Source organism: Eptesicus fuscus, chromosome 5, assembly GCF_027574615.1.
Source record: "Eptesicus fuscus isolate TK198812 chromosome 5, DD_ASM_mEF_20220401, whole genome shotgun sequence".
In the NCBI taxonomy this organism is placed as follows: domain Eukaryota; kingdom Metazoa; phylum Chordata; class Mammalia; order Chiroptera; family Vespertilionidae; genus Eptesicus; species Eptesicus fuscus.
In genome coordinates this window covers 11,908,452-11,934,573 of record NC_072477.1, presented here as the reverse complement: position 1 = coordinate 11,934,573, position 26,122 = coordinate 11,908,452, and the positions used below count along the sequence as shown (strand labels likewise).

Below are 26,122 nucleotides of genomic sequence, written 5' to 3'. Positions count from 1 at the left end.
CACATAAATTATCCAAATGATGCACAAGCCATTAGGAAAAAATATAAAACATTTAATGCCCCAATAGTAAGAGAAACTGTACATATTAGGTGACAACTATGAGTTTATTTTAAATTTTTAAAGACTTTTTTCTAATATAACCTTTATTGAGTGTCCATTGCGTATCACTAGGCAAAGTAAAGCTCACTGGCATTTTGACTGAACCAAATTTTGAATTCATAGCTAAATTCCAGTCATATTATAGCACCCACATTAAATTTTTTATGTTGCAAATATTTTCCAAGTAAAATACATCAAGAAAACAAATGCTTGAGACGTTTTTATGTTTTATTCTGAGTGAAAGCAGCAAGACAAAAAATAGTATATACTGTATGATTCCACTGAGACAGAAAACTCCAGAAAATGCAAACTATTCTTCAGTGACATAAAGCAATGAAGTCACAATGTATGGGGAGTAGCAGGACAGAGGAACTACTTATACAGGGACATGAATCCTCTTGGGTGGGTGATGGATACACATTCACTACCTTGGTTGTGATGATGGTTTACTGGGCTTATACATGTTAAACCTTGTGATACCCTTCAAACACATACTTAAAGTGCATAATTTCACAAGGTTGAAAATGTATAAGCCCAATAAACCACAAAATATGCCACTTTGGTATAAAGATTACTTGAAGTTGAAGATAGTTGAGACTCAACAAATGAAGGAAAACAAAAGGAAGATTAAAAGTAGCACGTTTGGGGAATAAGGCTGCCATAAAACCTCTTCAGGGTGCATCTACCCCAGAATGGAGGAATGGGAATAAAAACCTACCCCAAATCTCTAGGGGAGTTTTATGGCCCTGAAGGAGAGGGAAAGACCGCTCATATCAGTCCAGTCAAACACTATCCCAACTTTCTCATCTCCTGTTTGCTCTCCTGAAAACCCATATCTTTCCCAAAAGTCATTTATTTCCCCAAATGTTCCCTTCCTCCTTTCTCCATTACTCACTAAGCTAGGTGTATAAACTCAAATCCTAACCACCCGTTGAGTGATTCATCACTGAGTTCCTCCCACGTGTATGTGCATTGCATGCACAAATAAATTCTGTTTTCTTTTCTCGGGCTATTCTGTCTTTTGTCAGTTTAATTTGTGCCTCAGCTATTGAACCTGAAAGGGTATAGGGAAAAGTTCCTTCCTCCACTACATACTGCTTATCTATAATAATAAAAGCATAATATGCTAATTAGACTGAACAGCCGAACGACCTTCCGGACGTCATTCTGGACAAAGCCGAGGCAGCGGGGGCTAAGGCAGAGGCGGATAGGGGGGATCAGGCAGGCAAGTGAGCAGTTAGGGGTAATCAGGCAGGCAGGTGAGTGGTGAGGGGTGATCAGGCAGGCGAGTGGTTAGGGGCGATCAGGCAGGCAGGCGAGTGGTTAGGGGCGATCAGGCAGGCAGGCGAGTGGTTAGGGGCGATCAGGCAGGCAGGCTAGTGGTTAGGTGCGATCTGGCAGGCATGCAGAGTGGTTAGGGGCAATCAGGCAGGCAGGCAGACGAGCAGTTAAGAGCCAGCAGTCCTGGATTGCGAGAGGGATGTCCGACTGCCGGATCGAGCCTAAACCGGCAGTCGAACATCTCCCAAGGGGTCCCAGATTGCGAGAGGGTGCAGGCCAGGCTGAGGGTCACCCCCACACACATGAATGTTGTGAACCGGGCCTCTAGTTGTATATATAATCTTCAAAAGCTGATTTAAAAAAAAACAAAGTTATTTAATCCAACCCCCCTGAAAAAAAAACAACAACAAAGAATTACCATTGTTTCAATGATGATGGTGAGGTTACCTAAGCCATCAGTCAGAGCTACATAGCTTCCTCCTTTCTCTAAATGGCCAACTGTCTTCAGGTAATACCAACCTGGTCGAGTAAACTGAGTAGTATGCGCTACAGAAAAGCATAGAAAAAGCCAAATAAGATAAAAATGGTAATAACAGGGTTGTTTTTTAAAAAGCTGTCTACTAATTTGAGTATGATTAAGTCTAACAAGCTATTTTTTTTATTTTGGAAGAAAATACTTGCCAATTCCATGTTCCAACTTTGGAATAATTAGTCCAGTTAAATGGTACAATTGTGGGAGGATTCTTAGAATGACTAGTAAAAATAAATGAACCACACTCTGTCAGTTCAAGAATGCTGATTATCTTTTTCCAATAGTAAAATAAGGTTATCCCCTCCCAACCTTTGTTCATCTCTATTTAACCCACCCTAGTATAACTACAAAAATAAGGTTTAAAAATTTAATAATGCATTTCAAAAACTAAGCTTTATGGTTTCAAACAAGTTTATTTCCACAATATATATTTATTGGGTACCTCCATTGCTGGCCCTGAAAATGTACTGAGCAATACTCTACAACCTGACCCCACATGCAAAAAAATCAAGTTCAACATTTAAGGAGTTAACCAACCAGGACATGTGCCAAACCAGCATAATGATTTTTAATTAAAGTTGAGACAGCAGTGCAAGAAGAACATGCTGCCTCTCCTCTCTGTCCCCCTGAGAGCGGAAAATAAATCTCACAGGTGAAAGGTACCCTCCCTGCACCAGGAGGCGGAGAGACCGACTCCTTATTGCCAGATTTTGGACACTCAGAGCAGAGAAAGCTGTGTAAGCAAACGCTTAGTTTTTTTTTTCTTTGTTTTTTTTTTAATATATATTTTTATTGATTTCAGAGGAGAAAGGGAAAGAGAGAGAGATAGAAACATCAATGGTGAGAATCATCAATCAGCTGCCTTCTGCATGCCCCCTACCGGGCATCGAGTCCAAAACCTGGGCATGTGCCCTGAACAGGAATCAAACCCGGGACCCCTCAGCCCACAGTGACACTCATCCACTGAGCCAAACCGGCTAGGGCACTGCTTCGTTTCTTCACTAACTAGAACCCAAGCCTCTTTTGTTGTCCTCTCAGCTTCTCACAGGTTGATTGTTTCTTTGTCTAAAAGGTGTACCAAAGGCCTGCTCTAATCACGGCTTAGGTCCCATATCTCTGAGACCTCCACACGTACAAACTTAAATTTGTTTGTGTTTTCCTGCTGATAATCTGTTTTCTGTCTATTTAATTGTTAGATAGCCAAAAGAGCCAGGAGAATTAGGGGGGGAGTTTCTGCCTTCCGTGACAACCCCCTCTAAGAATGTTCTGCTTTGCCCTTAGAGAGGACTTTAGGGAGTGAGAGGAAGGGAACCATACCTGATATCCAGATAGGAGCTTCCACCACGTAGTGCCCACTCCAGGGCTCCTGAGCAGTCATCAGCCCGCTGCGCCCATAGGGCAACTGCTCATAGTAACTGGCCACCACATTCCAAGCAATTGTTCTAGAAGATTTGTTTGATAAAAGAGAAACACCAAAACAGCTTGTGATAAAAATGTAAATGTCTAGAATCCTACACAGTAAAAAGACATACACATAATTTATATAAATACTAGAGGCACAGTGCACGAAATGCGTGCATGGGTAGGGTCCCTAGTCCTGCCGGCGATCAGAGCAGATCAGGGCCTTCCGGCTGCCGGCCAGGGCCTCCCTTCACCAGCTGCCAGCTGTCGGCCAGGGCCTTCCTTCGTTCTGTGCCACCCCCTGGTGGTCAGTGCACGTCATAGCGAGCGATAGAACTCCTGGTCTCCCGGTCGAACTCCCAAGGGGACACTTTGCATATTAGCCTTTTATATATATACTAGAGGCCCGGTGCACGAAATTCGTGCACTGGGGAGGGTGTCCCTCAGCCCAGCTTGCACCCTCTCTAATATGGGACCCCTCGGGGGATGTCCAACTGCAGGTTTTGGGCCTAAACCTGCAGTTGGACATCCCTCGCACAATCCGGGACTGCTGGCTCCTAACCGCTCACCTACCTGCCTGATTGCCCCCTAACTGCTTCCTTGCTGGCCTGATCACCCCCAAGGCTTTTATTAGTATAGACTAGAGGCCCGATGCACGAAGATTCGTGCAAGAATGGGCCTTCCTTCCCCTGGCTGTTGTCACCACTTTTGCTCTGGCCCGGAGCCGCCTTTCAGCCTTCGCTCCGGCCCCAGAGGCCAGGAGCGGCTGGGGTGGTGCAGAACGCCTGCATCGTTGCCATGGCAATGACGCAAGGATCCCGCCCCAGCCACTTGGCACCTGTGTATGCAAATTAATCCCCCATCTTTGTTGGGTTAATTTGCATAGTCACTCCTGATTGGCTGGTGGGCGTCCCAAAGGTGTGATCAATTTGCATCTTTCTCTTTTATTAGTGTAGATATAGATATTAAATACTGAAAAATGGCCACCCAAAGCAAGAAAACGTATGTTTACTAACTTCCTTCACATTCTGAAAAATCCAGTGGTGGGTGCATCTAAATATCATTAATAGTGACTCACACAATTAAAAAATTTAGATTAATCCAACGTGTGCAGTTTTACTGAGCTATGGTGTAAACAGAACATGGACCATGCCCTACCAGTACCAGAAATAAAGGCTTTATTCATACTTGCTTTCCTTGTGACAGTCAGCCTTCCCAGTGCCCTAGTTTCATGATATAATTTTATGAACTGCAAAGTTTTAAAACTGAGAACTCTGACAGTCTGACTGCCTGGGTTCATATCACGGTTCTACCACTTAACTTCTCTGGCCCTCAGTTTCCTCATCTGTAAAATGGGGATCAGAACTATACCTCGCTCATGTGATTGCTGTGGGAATTAAATATGTGAAGAGAACAGAACAAGGTCTGAGCTGTAGCACTGCTATGATTCTGCTTCATCTACAAGTACTAACTGGGTCAGCTTGCTGGTCTGCATTGTGGTGCATCCTTTCAGAGAGGGTGCTGACCCCTAATATTGCGGTTCTCAGGAAAATCCAAGGACAAAAGGGAAGCTCTGGACCCTGGTACTGCTGTATTCCTCACAGCCAAAAAAAAGAAAGAAAAACAGAGAGAGCTTACCAACAAAATTGTATTTTTCTTAGCAAGTCCTCACCCATAATAAAATGATAGACTGGCATTCTTAGAAAGTCAAAGACTTCTAATTCTGCCAATGCAAAGTAGAAATAATAGTCTCAATTTTCAAAAAGTGCTTAATACCAGTGAAAATGTAAAGAGCTCTCAAGACTTTACCCGTGGATTACAAGATGCATGGTATCTCCCCTGGCTAGTGCCAGAAATACAAATTAAACTACCTGGAGAGCACTTTGTGATATACACAAATGCCTTGACAAGCTATACACCTCTGAGCAGACACTGACTCCATTTCCAAGAACACACCCTGAGGAAATAATCACCGATGTCTATGAAGACATCTGCATACAATTGATCATTTCAGTGTATACTCAGCTGTTAACAAAAACAGAAACAACTTCCAATTCTAGGAAGAGGAGAATATTCATGAGGTATAGTATATATTTTCTGCGTCAGTGTTTCCCAAAGCTGCGTGCCATCAGAATCACCCAGGGTGCTGACTAGACCACCAGAGTCCCAGGAGCCTTCCCTGGAGATTAAGGTACAGCAGGTCTGGGCAGCTGCCAAGGAATCAGGTGCTTCCTGAGACAAGGCAAGTTGGTAGATTCCACTTTATGTAAAAGAACATATATAAACATTTAAAGTGCTGAAGTCAAAGTATACCTAAATATGAGGGAAAGTTCATAATGCCTTGTTAAGTGAAAAGCAGCTTATTTCCTGAACATTATATAGTATAATGTATTAAAATTTTGTATTAAACTTTTACATATATAATGTAAATGGGAAGACATATTCCAAAAATTTTAAGAACAGTAACCTCTGGATGGCAAAAATATGAGCGATTTTTGCTTCCTACTTTGTATTTATATGCAGTCACTCAATTCTCTGCCTTAAGCATGCCTGACTCCTAATACCAAGTTAAGTCATTAGAACCAAACTCTCCATAAGAAGAATCTTTTCTTTCAAAAATAGAAGAAAAAGAACAAAGAAGGCTGTCAGAATAATATGTCAGCTCTCATTAACATCACAAAAGCATGTATTGGCTTGCTTTTACTCTATTTATTTTGTTTTAGAAAGTTAATTTGAATCTAATTATAATTAAAGATTATAATCCTATCTAATAAAAGAGTAATATGCAAATTGACTGTCACTCCAACACACAAGATGGCTGCCCCCATGTGGTCAAAGATGGCTGCCCCATGTGGACACAAGATGGCCGCCACAAGATGGCCAGCATGGGAGGGCAGTTGGGAGGGACCAGGCCTGCAGGGAAGAGCAGTTTGGGGGGGGGGGGACCCAGGCCTGCAGGGGAGAGCAGTTGGGGGTGACCAAGCCTGCAGGACAGGGCAGTTAGGGGTGACCAGGCCTGCAGGGGAGGGCAGTTGGGTGTGTGTGGGGGGAACAGACCAGCAGGGGAAAGCAGTTAGGGGCAATGAGGCTGGCAGGGGAGGTCAGTTAGGGGTGACCAGGTCAGCAGGGGAGGGAAGTTGAGGGGGGGGAACCAGGCCTGCAGGGGAGGGCAATCGGGGGCAACCAGGCTGGCAGGGGAGGGCAGTTAGGGGCAATCAGGCTGGCAAGTGAGCAGTTAGGCATCAATCAGGCTGGCAGGGGAGTGGTTAGGGGATGATTAGGCTGGCAGGCAGAAGCAGTTAGGGGCAATCAGGAAGGCAGGCAGGCAGGTGAGCAGTTGGGAGCCAGCAGTCCTGGATTGTGAGAGGGATGTCCGACTGCCCGTTTAGTCGTAGGATCGGGCCTAAACAGGCAGTCGGACATCACTCAAGGGGTCCCAGAGTGAGAGAGGGTGCAGGCTGGGCTGAGGGACACCCCCCCCCCCAGTGCATGAATTTCGTGCACTGGGCCTCTAGTTAGATTATAAAAGATTATTATAATTAGTTAATTTGAATCTAATTATAATTAAAGATTCTCAAAGCATTTAAGAAATGTTTCCCTAAGAAGTAAAAAAGAGTGCTCTCTCTTTGGAAACTCTGTTTTGTAAACAGACCGTTAAACAAATTAATGAGGCTATGCAGAATCAATGGAGCAGATTGGGAGGTGGATATTCCACAAGCCTAGTCTTGTCATAAGAAATGAGGAAGGAAGGAAACTATTCTAGATTAAAAGAGATTTTAGGGTCATCTAAGTGCAATGCATGGTGCTTGGTTGGCTCTTAACGTTTTTAAAAAAGCTATAAATGACACTCTTTGAGACAATTAGGAAAACCTGGATACAGACTGGGTATTAGAAATACTTTTTAAAATGTTCTTATGCTCTTATGTATCAAAATGATATTGTGATCATGCAGGAAAATGTCCTTTATCTGGAGCCACATGATAAAATGTTTAGGGTAAAGTGCCATGACATTTGTAATTTTACTTTACAAACATTCCTTAAAAAATGTGTGTGTGTGTGTGTGTGTGTGTATCTTATTTAAAAAATCAAAGAAATGCATGAATTTTACTTTATATAAATTATATCTCAATAAACCTGACTTTATTTAATAAAGACTATATTCAAATACAGAAAAGTAAGTGGATGTAGCTTAAGTACAGAAATAGGTCTCGATGAAGCTAATAAGGCAAAATGTTTACAATCATTGAATCTAGGTTGAGAGAATATGGAAGCCCGTCGTACATTTTCTACTGTGTTTTAGAACATTTTCAAGGTAAAAACTTTTTGAAACTTCTTTATAACTTACGAAGTCATGTAGCCATTGACATAATTCTGATTCAATATGCGACCCCAGCAGCCGGCGCCCATGGCATTGTTCAGAGTGCTAAAATCTTCAGAAGACCAAAGCTTCTTCTTAGTCAGCCGTGCATCCTTGACTGTGTGGGTCCCAGGATAATGAGCTCTAGGAAAGAAAGGGTGGGAGGAAATGGGAAAAGGTCACGGGCACTTATATCCATTTGTTAAGCAAATAAAAATACATGTCTTCTCCAGCATGTTCTATTTTAAAACAACGGACAGCCTCCAGGTAGATGCTAATTGTCATCAATATCTGCTTCCCACCCTTGTGTCTCGGGATGTCCTTAAGATAAGATAAATCTATAACCACACACAAGATGGGAAGGAAGATCAAAAATGAGGTTCCACCAAGATTCTGTTGAGTCTTGATTGATGCATGAGACATTTCTGTTATGGAAACCATAACATGTATGGAAGCATGTTGATAGATGGAGGTAGCAGAGGAGGCCAGGGTCTAGGACAGTGGTCGGCAAACCGCAGCTTGCAAGCCACATGGGGCTCTTTGGCCCCTTGAGTGTTCTAACGCCACTTCTTCAAAATAGACTTGCCCAGGCCGAAAAACCGACTTCTGCGCATGGGCCACAAAGTTTCAATCTCACTGTACGTGCACGCCCGCACGTGGTATTTTGTGGAAGAGCCACACTCAAGGGACCAAAGAGCCGCATGTGGCTCGCGAGCCACAGTTTGCCGACCACTGGTCTAGGACACTCCAAGAGATTAATGAGGTGGAGACAGGATTCAGACTTCCCAGGGGAAGTACAGAGTTTGGGACACTGGAAAGGAAGGAGTAAGAAGGAAGCCAAAAATAAAAGACTCATGAATCTATTATATAAAGTAGTACTGCCTCCCTTGTTCCCATTCCTAGCAGACAGAGAAAGACAACTTGGCATTTACTCCCAGGCACAGACAGAAAAACAATAAAAACCCGCACAGAGTTCCTTGAATACTTATAACCCCAGAGCAGTGGTGGTCCTCAACCTGGGTGCTTTTGCCTGGCACAGCAGGCAGGGTTTGCTACTGGTATCTGGGGAGTAAAGGCCAAAGATGCTGTTAAACATCCTACAAGGCACAGCCCCACCACAAAGAATCATCCAGTGGAAATATCAAACATGAAGAGGCTGAGCAACCCTGCCCCAGAGTAATGAACCTTTCCCTTATTCTAGTATTTGAAAGGAATCAGTCAGTTGAAGTATAAATGTATATTCATTATTCCAAGAGTAAACTATTGTCATAATGATGATGGTGGAAACTAGTTATTACTGACTAAAAACAACTAAGAAATTTCAAATGTAAAATAGAAATCAGACTGACAGTTAATATAATAATAAGAGAGCATATGAGCTAAATAACTTTAGGGACATGAGCGTATACTTTTTAGGCCAACAATTGCTTACAAAAAAAATGTAATAACACAAGCAGATAATAAAGATTGGATTATCTCTTTGTAGTTTGGTGTAGCAGCATCCATTACATTAAAAGAATGACTGAAGTCGTGTTTTAGTTTGTAGTTATTTATTAACATTTAAGTTATGAATCTTTTAAGAGAAAGTCCTTTTAGGGAATTCATTATACCTAATAAAGATGGAATAGGGCACATTATCAATTTGGCATTCCAGAACTTCATTAGGAAAAAGTATTATCTATAACTAGAGGCCCAGCGCATGATTAAATCGTGCACATGTAGGGTCCCCTAGGCCTAGCCTGCCATCAGGGCCATGTCCACCACCCCACAACACCTTGCATGCTCTGCAGACACTGCCGGCACCCCATCCTGCCTGCCATGAGAGCCGCTGCTAGTTTGGTCATGATGCCATTATGGTGTCACGACCACAGGCCTTTTATGATATAGATAATAAAAGTATAATATGCTAATTAGACCCGACAGTCAAATGACCTTCCGAATGACCTTCCAGACAAAGCGGGGGCTGCGAGGGCCAACCCCTTTGTACAAATTTTGTGCATTGGGCCTCTAGTCTATATATATAAAAAGCCAATGATCGGAACACCAAAACGACCAGAACAACCAGTCACTATGATGCCCACTGTGGCCAGTGAATCAGCCGATTGGGGGATTGGGCTGGCCGGCCAACCTCCCAAGGCCCCTCCCCCCCGGCCTGCTCCACCCAATTGCTCCCCACAACCCAACAGGGGGCGGGGCCAGCCAGCCAACTTCCTACAGCCCCTCTCCCTGCCCAAACCCACCCCAGATCGCCCCCCCCAACCCTGATCAGGGGCAGGGCCAGCCGGTCAACTGCCTGTGGCCCCTGCCTCAAGCTGGCCCTGCCCCTGATAACCTCCACCACCCCAATTGGCCCGCGGCCCCTCCCCAAGCCATCTCCACCCCCAATCGCCCCCCCCCAACATCAATCGGGGGCGGGGCCCACCAGCCAATCACCCACAGCCCCTCCCCCCAGCCAACCCGGCCCCGACCCACCTCCATTGGGGCCAGGCCAGCCCAACCCCACCCGTGCATGAATTCGAGCACTGGGCCTCTAGTATATATATAATAGAGAACACACACACAAAAAAACAGTTGAACAAAAATGAGGTCACTGACCTCAGTTGCAAACAGGCATCTATTCAGTATTATAAATATGCACTACAGAGAACACACAAACAAGCTAGCACCTAATGGGGTTAAGAAATTATTGCCTTGGCACCATAATGCCCAACTCAGAAAATCTGGCTATTAATATTTATAGTGATATTATATCCCAGAACTTCACTCCATTACATGATATTCAACCTCAATGCCTCAGCCAAAAGCCAAATGTATGTTTCTTGTATCTCTGATTAAAATATACTTTATAAAAAAATAAATCCTGGAAAAGAATATGCTATTATCTTCCCAATGATCTTTAGATGTTGGATTCTGAGTAAATTCTAACTCTAGCTTTATGGTTTTCTCATTTTCTAATTTTTCTATAATGAGCATGCATTATTTTTATAATCTGAGAAAGTATCTCCTTTAAAATTATAGAAAAAGATGTTATATCCCTCATTCAGAAAACAATAGAACTGTTACATTACATTTAAAACCTGCTCAGAGTAAATGATCTGAGCAAAGAAGGGCAGAACTAATACTATATCTGGGTCTCTTCCAATATCCGGATCCACTGCTAATTCAACAAAATGTAAAGGTTCTTTAGAAATATAATTGTTTAAATATGTATGTAATCAGACAAAATGTCTCTCATTTCACAGTATGATATGGCCATGGGTTCATCCTTATGGAGGCTGAATAATGGGAACATGGATATTCATGATATTAACCTGCCTACATTTGTGTACATCAAAAATTCTTCATTAAAAATGCCATTAGATCAACCAGAGTCTTTACATTGAATAAAGAATAAATTACACACACACACACACACACACACACACACACACACGTGTATTCTATTTTTCAAATGTGTATGTACATTGTCATGATATATAAAATTAAAATTCACTTTTTTAAAAAAGTAGCTGGAAGTAGAATTGTAGGAAGGTGGTCAAAAGGTACAAAATTCCAGTTATAAGATCAATAAGTACTAGGGATGTAATGTACAATGTAATGACTAGTTAACACTGCTATACAATATATAGGAAAGCTGTTACGAGAATAGGATCCTAAAAGTTCTTATAATAAGAATTATTTTTCTTTTCTTTTTATTGTGTCTATATGAGATAATAGAGGTTAACTAAACCTATTGTAAACACAGCACAATACATGTAAATCAAACCATCATGCTATATAGCTAAAACTTATATAGTGATGTATGACAATTACTTCTCAATCAAACTGGAAAAATAACAAAAATAAAACAGGGGGAAAAAAATACTGCTGGAACACAGTGAGGCCAGGGCCCAGACAGAAGACTGAAAGGCAGATTGGACTAAGGAGCAAGGTCAAAGCCATATGGCTAAGGAGACATGACAAAAGTCATGGCCAGTGTTCATGCCACACCATGTACACAGTGTTCATGAGAGAACTGCACCCACAGTAAGTCTGATTTCACGGCATTGCCTTTTATAATTTCTAAAATTTAAGTACTATTCTGTCCCTTAATCTAAACAATTTATTACTGCAAACATTAACAATTTTTTAAAATTACCAATTCCTTTTATTGTCATAGAAAAATCCCAAAATTCAAACATTTCAAAGAAAAAGGAATGAAATATCAGTTATACAGGCTTTCATTAAGTAAATAGAAGAAAGCTCCTTTCTGAAAATGTAACCAAATGGAGAGGAAAACACAAAAAGAAAGGCACAGTCAATATTCAGAGCAAGCCTCGGACCCATAGTTTTCAAAGTAAGACATTCCTTACCCTATAACGTCAACCACTTCCATGAGCTCCTCGTCGAGCAGCATAGAAGCAGAAATGGGCTCCCAGAGGTTGTCGCTCGCTATGATTTTCACTCGCTCGAGACCTTGATAGTTCAGCATTCTTCTTAAAACCTTGTGGAGGATAAACAGGACATAGGAGAGGTTACAAAAGAGACTGCAGCTCTTGCATTACCACCAAGGTAGCTGAAGTATCTTCCAAAATCAACAAACTGGACCATAGGGCCAATATTATTTCTCAGTAGAAACGTGACACTCCTATGGAAAATAAAAGCATTACCCAGATAAATTTGGGAATATAAAAAAAAATAAACCTATGAAGTTAAAATGTTTTAGAGGGATTTTCCCTCTACCTTCAAAATTATGTTTAACCATAAAAAATTTGGGTGGGAGGGTGAAAATTTTTTTAAAAATCGTAATAGTACTCCCCAGAAATAACCACTATTGTTTTGGCATGCATTCTTAGGAAATTCCTTAGGCAGACACAAAATCAAATTGGCATCGCATTAAACATACCATTTGGTAAAATGCTTTAAACTGTAATTTTATTTTTAGTACTAGAGGCCGGATGCACGAAATTCATGCATTGGGGGGAGAAGCGGGGGGCACAGCCCAGCCTGCACCCTATCCAATCCCGGACATCCGTCTCACAATCCGGGACCACTGGCTCCTAACTGCTCACCTGCCTGCCTGCCTGATCACCCCCAAATCCCCCACCCCCTGCCAGCCTGATCACCCCTAACCATCTCTGCCTGCCTGCCTGATTGCCCCTAACTGCCCACCTGCCAGCCTGGTCGCCCCTTACTGCCCCTACTGCCAGCCTGGTTGCCTCCAACTGCTCCCCCTGCCAGTCTGGTCACCCCTCACTGTCCCCCACCTGCAGGCCTGGTTACCCCCAACTGCCCCACCTGCGGGCCTGGTCGCCACACACAGCCTGCTGCTCGGTCATTTGGTCGCCCCTCACTAACCCCCCTGCTGGCCTACTCACCCCACCAGCCTGTTCGGTCGTCTGTTCGGTTGCAATGGTTGCTTAGGCTTTTATATATATAGATTTTCCTGTGTCTCTAAATATTCTGCCATTACTGAAAATATTACAGCTCTCAAGATTTTGTAGCATACTAGAAATAACCATAAGAAATACTCCCTTGCTGCCTGCAAAGTTTTTCACATGTACAGAGAGAACAGGCAATAAAACCTACCTGTAGGACTTATCCACCCCAAAAAATTAAAAATAACAAGCCAAGTGTTAACAGGAAATAAGTCAGCAAAGCACCCAGTGCCAATCTGGTGCTCAGAGGGTCCCGAGACTCGCATGTCCCTTTCGCCCACCACCCTCAGACCCCAGATGGGATTTTCCAGACACAACTTAAAACCACATCACTGAAAACCCAAGGTCAATCTCAAATACAATGTAAGTGGCAAATATAAAAGAAACAATAGCCCTGTCATTTTTATATAAATGGCTTATTTGTATTCTATTAATTTCTACTCTTAAATTAAAACAAACCCAGACTATTTCCAGGGGCCATCTTACCACAGTAGATGGAACATATGTTCACAACCTGAACACCTATATTCATCTGCCATTACTGAACTCTTTATATAGGCATTTTAACAAACAGGACACCAATTCCAATGACATCTTGCTACAAAATGGCAATTACAAACTAAGTTTTTATATCCTGAGATGTTTTACTGCAGATAAACTAAAGATGGAGAGAAACAGAAATGAATTCTAAATTGTTTACAATAGCAGTTTTTCACACCAAGGTAAGTTGAATTAGAATACAATGGAATCAAAACAGACTCATAATAATAAAAAATACATATAAAGTAAAATTTGGGACTTACAGGAAATTATATATGCTTTCATCAGGAATACAAATATTAAGATTTTGCTTAAATTTTGTGTCACAACTAGCAAAACGAGTAACTGTGTTGTAAAAAAAATACAGTTTTTACTACTAATTTCCATAGAACCATAAAGGAATTATCACTGATAATTTAAAGATTAAAAGATGTTTAATTTGTACAGACCTTGATATAATTGATGTCAAATGACCTCTCATTCCAAATCTGCAAAACAAAAAGTCAAAAAGTTTGAATTAAAAGTTTTTAAATGTCAGAAACTACACATAATCATTAAATGCCACTTCTTTCATCATCTTTCAGATCACCTGGAAAGCCATTTTTTTCTTACTTTATGGAATGCCCTGGTATAGAATTTATAGATATTTGTAAGACAATATAATTTTAAAATTAAAATACTATTTTCAAAAATCGTAAAATCAATGTGGGTATTTTCAAAAACGGTTTATACCAGAGATTTCCAAAAACAGAATATGCATTCAGTCTTAAACAAATATTGACAATGCGATGTGTGCCAGGAACTACGCTGGCACTGAGAAGCACAGTCATGTGCTACATCACAAAAGCAAACTCCTACTAAAGGTGAAAGGAACATACACATATCCCTTAGGTTTCAGATCAGGAAGAACGGGAATTCAGAGCTAAAAGAGAACCTCATGACTTTCATTTTGCAGCTGAGAAAACCATTAGTAATGGAGATGAGCCTATATCCAGGTGCTTTAACTCTTTTTACTCCAGGGATACAGGGAAGAGTTTCTCATCAAAGAAGCTCCTCATCATAGCATGGGATTATCAAGCGTCTAAAAAAGATATGAGTCACCCATTATTTACCAAAAAGAGCTTCTAAGTGTGACTTTACCATAACAGAATACTATTAGACCCAAACCTACATTTAGTCTCAATATAGGGTAACAATTTAAAATTTAAGGAAGTTTTCATATATAAACTAACTTTCATTTATAACTTAGGGAAGGATAATAAAAACAAGTTATATCCATGCTTCTGGCTGACGGCCCATGGCTCATCCTCATGTCCTATACCATTCCTCCCGTGACACTGCAGTTTGTCTGTTCCCATGACTACTCCTCCCACTGAACCCAAGAGCTTATTACTCCTGTAATCCCTGGAACATAGTCACATGTACCTGCACCATAGTAGGAGCTCAATAATTGCTTGCTGATTACATGAAAACTTTCAAGTCAGTTTGACAGATGGCATATTAATAAACATAAGTGTGTGGAGACGCACTGTGTGTGTGTGAGGCTCTGTAGGGTACAAGGCAGTCTGAGGTATGCCTCCAGCCTGACAAGAGAGCTGCTGGAAAGACAAGATACTGTGTGTTACATTTTTATATCCTATATAATAAAAGGGTAATATGCAAATTGACCCTAACAGTGGAACAACCGGTCACTATGACGTGCACTGACCACCAGGGGGCAGATGCTCAATGCAGGAGCTGCCCCTGGTGGTCAGTGCACTGCTACAGGGGGAACTCTGCTCAGCCACAAGCCAGGCTGATGGCTGCGAGCACAGTGGCGGTAGCTATAGCCTCTCTCGCCTCCTCGGCAGAGCTAAGGATGTCTGACTGCGGCTCAGGCAGGTGGACATGCCCCGAGGGCTCCCGGGCTGCCAGAGGGATGTCCAACTGCCAGCTTAGGCCCGATCCCCCGGGAAGCGGACCTAAGCCAGCCGGTAGACATCTCCTGAGGGATCCCGGACTTCAAGAAGGCACAGGCCAGGCTGAGGGACACCCCGAGTGCACGAATTTTCATGTACTGGGCCTCTAGTTATTAAATAACAGAACAAGGGTAGGCATATTTTGGCCAGATTGCCAAATCTGGCACATCACTTGTCTTTTCATAGCCTAAGAGCTAAAAATGGTTTTTATAGTTTTAAATGGATCCATTTTAAGTGGTTATATAATTACCTACATAATATCCTTAATAATACCTTTGACCCACAAAACCCAAAATATTTACTCTTTGGTCCTTCAAGGAAGTTTGCCACCCCCTGGTTTAGAACAACAGAAGACTCATAGAGAAAAATGAGATTAATCATTAAACAGCACAGTAAACACAGTATTGTCATAAGAACTAGAGAACTAGGAAAAGCTTTGAAAAAGGAGAATTTGAGCTGGGGTGGTACCAAAAACAAACATTAAAAAAAATATTTTAGCCCAACTGGTGTGGCTGAGTGGTTGAGTGTCAATTTATGAACCAGGAGGTCATGGCTTGATTCCTGATGAGAGCACATGCCCAAATTGTGCTCTCAGTAGGTGGCATGCAGGAAGCAGACAATCAATGATTCTCTCTCATCATTGATGTTTCTATCTCTCTCCCTCTCCCTTCTTCTCTGAAATCAATAAAAATGTAGTTTAAAAAATATTTCAGAAAAGGCAAACTCTTAATACATTTTTCAAAAGTGGAAAAAATATGGAGGGGCAAAGAAGAAGAATTAAGGGGTTACATGTAGTTAATTTATGTTATTATCAGACACCAATAGAACAAATTAGTCTCATGAGACAAAATGGTTAGTTAACAAAGTACCACTTTAAAAAATTACAAATAAATGTAAGCATGTTTTAAATCTGTTACTAACCCCAATATAATCAATGTCTAAGTCATGATAACGCTTGGCGCCCACAATCCAGGACACGATATAGTAGGCAGTCAGATGACGGTTTACGTAAGGCCAGTCGAAACGTTTCCCCAGCCATCCAGGGAATGACCACGGCAGCCCTGCAGAGAGGGAGAGTGGGTATAACAATGCCAGCACTATTAAAAACAGAGCAAAGGAAACCAAAAGGAACACTATAATTCCTTCCTGATCCCTAGAGTCAGATTCAGTAACTCCAAATGCTCTTTCAAGGAAAACAAATAAAAACAAACAGCTCTCTCAAAGATACCAACAGAAAGAAATATAATGTACAATTTAACTTAACATCCCTAACACCTACTATAGGGAATGTTCAATAACCCATTTCTGTTCTCTCAGGTCAAGTCAAAGAGTTCTAAAAGGCTTCTGTTTAACTACTCCTATGAGGTAAGTACAATACAAATACCTCATTCACTGATAAGGTTACTTAAAATATAAATTACGTAATCAAATTCAGCAAAACTAGTTTGCCCTGATATCAATATAAATGCCAATGACTCAATAGGGAAAATATAGCTTTGTTAAATGATGTAGTTTAAATAATCCATATTGTTCCTATATGCTAATGATTGTTTTATGTTTAAAAAATGAGAAGAGTAGACTTTACAATTCTAAATCTTAACTACATTACTGATGTATTAAAATAAACTCAACAGTTAAGTGCCCTAGCTATTTATATGTTACCAATCTAGTTCACCACTGAAAAGTTCAAAATCAAAATGACAAAATGTTTATTTTTCTAAACTCAGGAGGAATGCCTAAGTGTATTTATGTAAGAAATGTGACATTAAAATAACAGAGCATTTTAAAACAATGAAGTGCCACATACATTCTACAGGCCCACTGTGTGTCTCTGCTAGGACATGTTCAACCGCCAGATTTCCTGCATGTAAATGAGCAGTGACCTTGAAAGCAGCCCAATGGCAAAAAACACTGAAGTCAATGGTGCTTTGACTGCCCCAAATATTTCTGGAATCTCTTACAAAAGCCCATTTACAAAGCACACACTCATCCCTCCATTTTTTTAATTTAGAAAAACTTATATTTGTCCTTTAAATGTTTAAAGTGGTTTTTGAAATCAAGTCTATAAAAGAGATCTCATTAATCTCCCTGAACTTAATCCGAATGTGCAAGCCTGTTTGAAAAAAATCAAGTTCATTTCAGATGATGAAAGTATGCCACCACAGTGTATACTTGAAATATTTCACAAGTGTGGACACTGCTACGGAGAACAGTGAAATGAATATAGTCCCATGTGGGAGTCATCCAATTTTCCTGCCACTGGAACCTAAGCTCCACGGGGCAGGAGTTGGGGGCTGGATTGCTTGGCATCCCCAGTGCCTGGAACAAAGACCACCACGCCACTGAGGTTCAAAACAAACAATGAACCTTTTGTATGCACCACTTCCGGAAATGGGGTCTACCGCTACATGTAATACACAATTTTGCAAAGAGCTGGAAAATACTACTGCATGTAATATACAATCTTATAACAGCATTGCCCTTTGACAAATTTTGATGAGAAATTTTGTTGCAGAAAGTAGTTTAGCATAAAAAATAAATAAAACACCAGAATGGAATAGTTCCTGTATCTAATTTTTCCATTTACTAATTGCCTGACCTTAAATCAGTGGCATAACCTATTTCTCTACTGCTTCTTCTGTAAGATGGGGAAAATAATGCCTTACTCCAGAATTATTATAAAGATCAGAGGTAATATATACAGGCAAAGAAAGGATCATGCCTGGCACATGTGCTTTGCTATGGGTAGAATACTGGTAGTATTAATGACATTATTAGTACTTCAGTATTAATAGGGTCTTTACATACATGATTCTGGTTTTAAAAGTTAAAGGAAAACAGATTGCAAAAGCTTGGCAAACTCCACTTCTTACCCATGAGTGTGATATTAGAGTTCCGCTTCTTAGCCTCCTTCATTAACCACCACTCATATCCTCGCAAGTAATTCTCATCTAATGCGTAGTGCATGTGGGAGGGCTCAGTGCCATCTGAGTGGGAGAGAGTAAAAGAGAGGCAATTCCATTAATGGTGCATCATAGGGCCACTCGCCCCGACACACATACACGTTTCACAGTAGTAGTACTCCAGTTCCAATCCTGAAATGGGGCAAATAAGAATAATCCTTTATAACTTTGTGGCTGGATGATGAAAGCATATTGTTTCATCTTTTTTCATTATCCTAAGCATCGTAAGCATCTTCAATAATAAAACCACAACTTTCTATTATAAGGAGTTTAAGAGAAGTGTTATTACCTCATATAATTGCAAATTCCTACAACTACATTCTGCTGGGCTTTTGGTGTCTTTGGGGTTTTCAAATTCCAACTTCAAGTTCACATCTCCTGAGCTTCCAGCTTCTCAATCCTGGTTGTGAATCCCAGGGCTCCTAAGGGCCAATTCTCACACTCCATTCCTTTCAACATAAATTAAACACTAATACCACCACATAGATATACCTGGTTAACAAAAATTACTTCCAAATCACTAACAGGAACTCGAGTGTACAGACAAGTCTAAAGTTCATTATAATGGAATCTGACCTAAATATATAATAATTGTGTGTGTGTGTATGTGTGTGTATATATATATATATATATATATGTGTGTATGTGTGTGTGTGTGTGTGTGTACTGTATATATACATATATATGTATATAATAATTGAGATAATTAAATTCCTTTTTCTTTCCATTTTCTTCTTCCTGGAAATTATTGGCCCATAAACTTTTAACTGACTACATGTACTACACAAAGCCATCAAAACAGTCACAATGAAGTTTGAAGATTTGGTGGTTACAAAAAATTTTGTTTTGAAAAGAAAAAAAAAAGAGCTATGTATCTGATTACTTATATTTTTACCACCTATTTTATTTAAATCTAATAACACTTTACATTTTATATAATATTCAAAGCTTTTTATTACTTTTCAATACAATTCCAAACTGACCCTATGCTCTGTCTAGTCAAGTGAATATAGCTCTTAAAAAATTGTGGATTTACTACTAAATACTTCAACTAAATAAACAATCTAAAATCTAAATGCTGTTTTTGATGGGTAAAATGCATATTTTGATACAATTTTTAAAAAATAAGTAGAGGAAAAAACAAACATTAAGGAACAATCTACTAAGCAATAATCAATATCAACAAATGTTGGTATTATTTATATTCTGAAGTCACAGTCCATAAGTTTAAGCATAGTTCAAATGTTGGGCAGGGGATACTCCTACCTGTTGTCTGCCCATCACCACCTATTTCGACTTTTAGAATATGCAAAGAGGCACCGAAGTTTGGCTGGAGAAAGAATTAACAGTATTAACCTGTGATTCATGGTATGAAGGACAAAACACCACTTCAAGACAATTACTAATTGCTGCCTTTGATTTTACAGTTGAGAAAACCAAAACAAACCTTCAAATAAATAGCAACTTATCCCAAAAGTAACTTGCCATTTAAAAAACAACACTAGAATTGTGAAGGTGATAAAAATCTATGGGTGAATTTCACCATTGTTTCTAAAATATCACAGCTACCATTAAATAATTACTTTTCCATTACCTTGAAGAGATAATCCAATATTTGAGAACGATAGGGCTCTGGGTAATTTATTAGAAGCCGGGAGGTTGCCTAAAAAAAAAGTTTCAAAAGTATGAATAAAGCAAATCCAATCATGAATACTTTTTCATGATGCTTTATGCACAAGTATAGGCAACCTAATTGCATCTAGATTCCATCATTTACAAGCTTTGTGACCAAGGGCTAATGATTGTAAGTGGGTTATCTTATTCATTCAGCTGTTCTTAAATTAAAATAAGATGTAAAGGACTTAGCACAATAGCTGGGATGTAGTACACTCTCAATAAATGATAGGCATTATGTACACAAATTGTTTTTAATAATACAGTCACTGTTCTCAAATAGCTTACAGACTAGCAGAAGCTCCGATATTTAAGGAGGCACCCTGTAACTGAGTGAACACTATATATGCTCATTAACCTCACTCTGACCCAAGGTAAACGATGCTTCCTGCCCTGCATTGTGCCATTAGAATGGTGTGTTTTGCTGTTTGGGGGATTATTTTGTCCCCTCTGCGCTCCTATCTTTAAGACCGAAAGTGCCCACTTGAAACAAACACTACATCATTATACGATTGCAAGGCCATAGTCACACCCAATGCAAAAGCATTAGTCAAAGACCATAAATAGACAGTTCAGGTCCTCTGCCCATTTTTTAATCTGATTGTTTGTTTGTTTGTTTGGTCCAAGTTTTAAGAGGGAAGAGGGTAAAGGGATAAAGGGGGCCAAACATATGGTGAAGGAAGGTGATTTGACTTTGTGTGGTGGATACACAGTATAGTGTACAGATCTTGTATCATAGAAATGTACACTTGAACCCTACCTGATCCTATTAACCAATGTCACAACAATGCCTTTAATTTTAAACAAAAGACAATAGTCAGTTAAGAGTAGTACAGCCAAATGTGGAAATGCCCCAGTAAGCAATAACAAATCACCAAGTGACTAATCACCGTCCCTCAATAAGGCCTGGAGCTGTTTCCAACCAGCACAGGAAGAAGCTGTGGCACAGCAGCTGGCACATAGTAAGCGCTCAATAAACGGCAGGCATTGTATGCCAAACTGGACCACCTTTCTCACTCACAGTCCTTGGCATAACTTCCTCCTCCCTAATCTATGAAGTAGGATATTAACCAAAATTAGTCATGTACCTGAGGCCATCATCCTAAGTACTTCACATATATCCCCATAATGCTCCTACCCATGCAGGTATCACTGTGTCCCCAGAAGAGAAACGGAGACACAGAGAGGTGAAATGACCTTCCCAAGGCTATCCAGTGAGTAGCAGGGCCCAGAGTGGACCCCTGACAATCTGCTCTAAGTCCACATTCTTAACTACCACACTGCCTTCCCTATCGGATATGAAGATAAATGAGAACATTCCGAACACTTACTGCCACAGACTGTGCTAGGTACCCGGGACTCCACAATGAAGTTTAGAATGGTGTGCAAATATTTGTGTTGCAACCATTTTCATTTCATCAGCTTCTAAGATGAGTAATGTGCTATACACAGAGACACTATCAAAACAAAATAAAATCCACCCACTCTGAGTTATAATTCTTCTCCTTTTAATAATTTTTAAATGAGTTAAACATAATCAAAGACTTCCATTTTCAGCAAGTTTAAACACTGGATTTAATATCAAAAGTACAGATATCAGGACATATGGGTCCTCATTTTATGATATACTAGCTATTCTAGGTTTAAAGCACAAAATAAGGAAAAGGGTAGTAGTAAAGAACAAATCAATTAGTCCATTAGCCCACAGTTACCTTGAAATATGAGCCAGTACCTATGAGAGATGTTGCAACATAAGGAAATAGTGTAAAAATCAAGAAAAATCAGTTAGGTTAGGGCAATGGTCGGCAAACTGCGGCTCTGTTGACTGAGTTTGCCGACCACTGACCTTAGGGGAAAGCAATTTTTTCTGCAGCGGAAGGTCAGACCTGTGATCAGGCTGCAGACCAAGTCACCCACCTTGGTGTAGGCCCTGACAGTGGGCTGTCATTTTTGTAACACAAGTGCCTGACTTCAGCTTGGATTGCCAGGCAGCCACTTTTCAACAATAACTATGTTGTACGGTATGTCCTCTTAAAAATACTAAGCCAAATCTTTCTGGTAACTTGAAACCTTAGAGTTTTGCTACATTAATGTTAAATGATAGAAATTCATTGAATACATAGATCATTGCCAAATTTACAGAACCCTGAAGTAAAAAGGGATTCATATATCTGCTAACAAAAGATCAACAAAAAGTACATGGAACTAAATGAACTGATGAGGATGATTATAATTTTTCTAACTTTTTATTTGAAACATTGTTGGCCTTTTAATGTTATATTTTTCCAGATTTAAGGAAACCTTTTTTCTTAAGCTATCTATGACTTATAGCAATTTGATAGAATATGTCTCTATGAACAAAGATGAAACAATTTTTCTCCCTACTTTATCCCTCCAGAATTCAGAAACTTGGTATTCTTATTTTCTTGGCAATATAGTTATTTGCATAAGTTCAAATAGCTGCTATATCACATTCAATCAGAATCTGTCCTCCTCATAACAGGACACAATTGGTTATATAGCAAGGCTTTGACTGAAATGACAAATTTGAGAAAGATATAACCAGACAGATTTAAGGAATTAAGGTTAACCTTGTAGAGCCAATAAAGCCCCTTGGAAAAATTAGCCTGGTACCTTGCTTACTGAGTTCCCAGTAGCTTCACCAGGTGAGTAAGGAAGATCACTTCCGGGCAGGTCCAAAAACCTCATATTTTAGGGGCCTCAAGAAGAGAGGAATTCACCCAAATCTACAGGTATTATAGGCAAAGTCTGATGGCAAGTCCTTGGCTTGGCTTCCTAACCTTGAGAGACTTTAAAGAACACAATCTAAGATTCCTTGTGAAAAGGTTGAGCAAAACACACTTAAAAGAACCTTTTTGGTCAATCACTATTCTTGTGCACTTACATAAATAACCAGGCCATGTTTAGTGAAACTAGACTTATTTTGCAAAAAAATTAGTCTTACTTTGATTATCTCTGACAAAAGTAAGAGTGACTGTAGAGAGAAAAATCATGTTTCAGTGGAAAACAATAGCATACACCCTTGTGGATATTAGATCCTAACCTTTGAGGTTTCCTACCTGTACACTGGAGTACATACTGAATTCTTCTCATTTCCTCCAATATCTGGCTACAACACTTCAAACTAATGTTTCCAATTTTTCACCCAGCCTTCTGACTTGAATCACTGAGAACTAAAACTGCCCTTTTCCTCAAGCCAGGCAAGCTAAAGTGGGACAACTTGATACAGACTTCAGAGAAATCACCACTACTGCATTTTGTGCCTGTTATATTTTGTGGGCCATTAAGAACCATCACCGGAGACGTTCAAACTGCAAACTAGGAAATCTGTCCGATTGCCACTGCCTGCCCTTCCTCCATGTGAAGACGTTTCGAGCCTGATGTCTAGAAAATATCTCAACCACCCTCAGGACTCAGGCTGGGTTTATAGACGGGTCCAACCATTAACCATTGTTTTTCTTTTGTTTCCATAGAAATGCCTCTGAATAACCTGATGCAAATACTTAGACCATGTAGGGCTACCTTTGGGAGCCCACCTGCATCACCACTTCCTGAAATGAGACACAACCCTTAAACTGAACTGACCTATTCTCGGGACTAAGAGACTGGTTTGGTGAGATGTGGAGCAATCAATCTACCAACTCAGGAAAGGCCCATACCCACTTACACCAGATGGCCCAAGATGTTAAAATATTTCACAGTATGACCAAAACCACTGAACAGATTCCTAGGGCCCCTAGATCATTGGCCTGGTTTCATGGCAGGACCCTTTCAGCTTAGGACAGTGGCCATGGACTGGATTTCAGACTACTGCCTGTATAATTATTATAGGAGTGCTGCTATATCCTATTGAGACATGTACTTTCTGAGTTACAACATGCCCTAGCCCTGACTTTCAGCATATCAGCTACCCAGGCAGTTAATGTCCTCAGCATTGACGCTGATGCCTCAGCAGCAACGATGGATTGTCTAGTGAGCCCTGAGAGTTGTTTTCTTGTTTTCGGTAATGCAAGAGCCTGGCTTAAGCTTTGATTACTGAGGCATTCATTTTAAAGATGGCTGTCTCAAATAAGCACACTGCCAGCCACACAACTAGATAAAGAGCCAGGTTGGGATGGCACTTTTAAGTTTAAATTCACCAATAGAGTGAGTCTGCAAAAACACTAGGCCCCCACCTTCCACCCCAATGAAAGCAGACACCCCATGCCCACACCCCCTCTCTCTCTTCCTCACCTGCCAACTCTCTGTGTGGCCCCAGGTGTTCAATGAGACATGGAGCAATCAACCTGTGCTTTCCAGGACGTGTGAGTGCATTGCAATCGTAAGAACCAGTCCAGCCACAACACTGGTTATCGACAGGCTGAAATCAACTTAGAAAGTCCACCCAGCCAAAACCGGTTTGGCTCAGTGGATAGAGCATCGGCCTGCGGACTGAAGGGTCCCAGGTTCGATTCCGGTCAAGGGCATGTACCTTGGTTGCGGGCGCATCCCCAGTGGGGGGGGTGCAGGAGGCAGCTGATCGGTGTTTCTCTCTCATCGATGTTTCTAACTCCCTGTCCCTCTCTCTTCCTCTCTGTAAAGGATCAATAAAATATATTTAAAAAAATAAAAAATAAAGCATATGGAAAAAAAAAAAAACAACAACAACAAGCTACTGCTTGTCTTGAAAGTCCACCCAGCAAGCAAGCACTCAAGGCAAGTCCTGAATTGCATTTGAGGGTGCAAGTGCCATCTGATTCAACCGGACAAACAACCCATACAAGAACTCAGCCTTAACATTTTCAAATAAAATTGGCTTTAGCTGTGATCTGGGTTACACAAAAGAAAAATCCCTCTCACCCAAAGGTCCACCACCATTAACCCCACAGACTCAAAGGTTACCAAGGATCCAATCAAGGCAAGACAAAGGTTACAAAGAACATGGGACAAAATCAAGTAAACTTGGTCTGGAGCCAAGAACAAAGATGCTACTGAAGCAAATTCCCACACCTGGAGGTCACCTGAGAGCATGACCAGGGAGTTAAGGAAATTATCAGCTGTGCCCACACAATTCTGCACAAAGCCGGAGTGGCCCTCAAGTCTCCCTCACATAAATCTTACGGAATGCCCAGATAACTCCAACTCATGCCAACCGTACCAGCCAAAAGAGGACTAAGGAGACATGCCATTAAATGCAATTGGCATCCTGAATAGGATCCCGGAAGAGAAAAAAAAGAGCATTAGGTAACAACTAAGGAAGCATGAAGGGAAATACGAACTTTCCTTAATATTGGTTGCAATAAATGTACCATAATAATGTGGGATGCTGATAACAGGAGAGACTGCTGCAAGGTATATGAGAATTCTGTATTGTCTTGGCAACTTTTCTGCCTACCTAAAACTATTTTTAAAAGTTTATTTTTTTTAAATCCATACCTTACTCCAGAGATCCTTGAATTGAAAGAAAGAAAAAAAAGGAAAGAAGGAAGGAAGGAAGGAAGGAAGGAAGGAAGGAAGGAAGGAAGGAAGGAAGTCTCTCAATACTTAGCATGAGAATCAACTGGTGTGTTTGTTGAAATGCAGATTCTTAGCCCTACTCCAGACTACAGTCAGAATGGGGGATGGGAATGGCCAGCATGTGCAGTTCAACAAGCACCAGGTGATACTATGCACCCCAAGAATGGCCAGCCACGGTCTTGGCTGTTGACCCCATGTTTCCCTCTCCTCACATACAAAAATGAGGTACAGAGGCACTGACCCTTCTAGTGGACAACTCACCCCTGTGGGCCTTGACCATCTGTAGGCAACACAGCCCCCCAACAATAAACAATCCTAGACTATCCCTTGATACTAGTATAGCCTGCCATTTTATTTAACTTTTTAAATTATATTGTACTTTT

At 40.7% G+C, this 26,122-nt stretch overlaps 1 protein-coding gene across 4 annotated transcripts in view; it reads right to left on the bottom strand.

The window, feature by feature from the left end:
• The window catches only part of GALC (galactosylceramidase), a 127,411-nt gene that overhangs the window by 100,123 nt on the left and 1,166 nt on the right, over positions 1 to 26,122 (bottom strand). For all 4 annotated transcript variants that reach the window (XR_008556055.1, XM_054715847.1, XM_028155839.2 and 1 more), the window contains exons 2-10: positions 20,143 to 20,211; positions 19,815 to 19,878; positions 18,459 to 18,572; positions 16,507 to 16,646; positions 14,077 to 14,115; positions 12,023 to 12,153; positions 7,659 to 7,814; positions 3,230 to 3,354; positions 1,799 to 1,926 (exon numbers count right to left, since the gene is read on the bottom strand). Coding sequence is in view for 3 of the 4 variants with exons in the window: in XM_054715847.1 (XP_054571822.1) it covers positions 1,799 to 1,926; positions 3,230 to 3,354; positions 7,659 to 7,814; positions 12,023 to 12,153; positions 14,077 to 14,115; positions 16,507 to 16,646; positions 18,459 to 18,572; positions 19,815 to 19,878; positions 20,143 to 20,211 (966 nt within the window). In the remaining variant the exon portion in view is untranslated. The remainder of the gene's footprint in view (positions 1 to 1,798; positions 1,927 to 3,229; positions 3,355 to 7,658; positions 7,815 to 12,022; positions 12,154 to 14,076; positions 14,116 to 16,506; positions 16,647 to 18,458; positions 18,573 to 19,814; positions 19,879 to 20,142; positions 20,212 to 26,122) is intronic.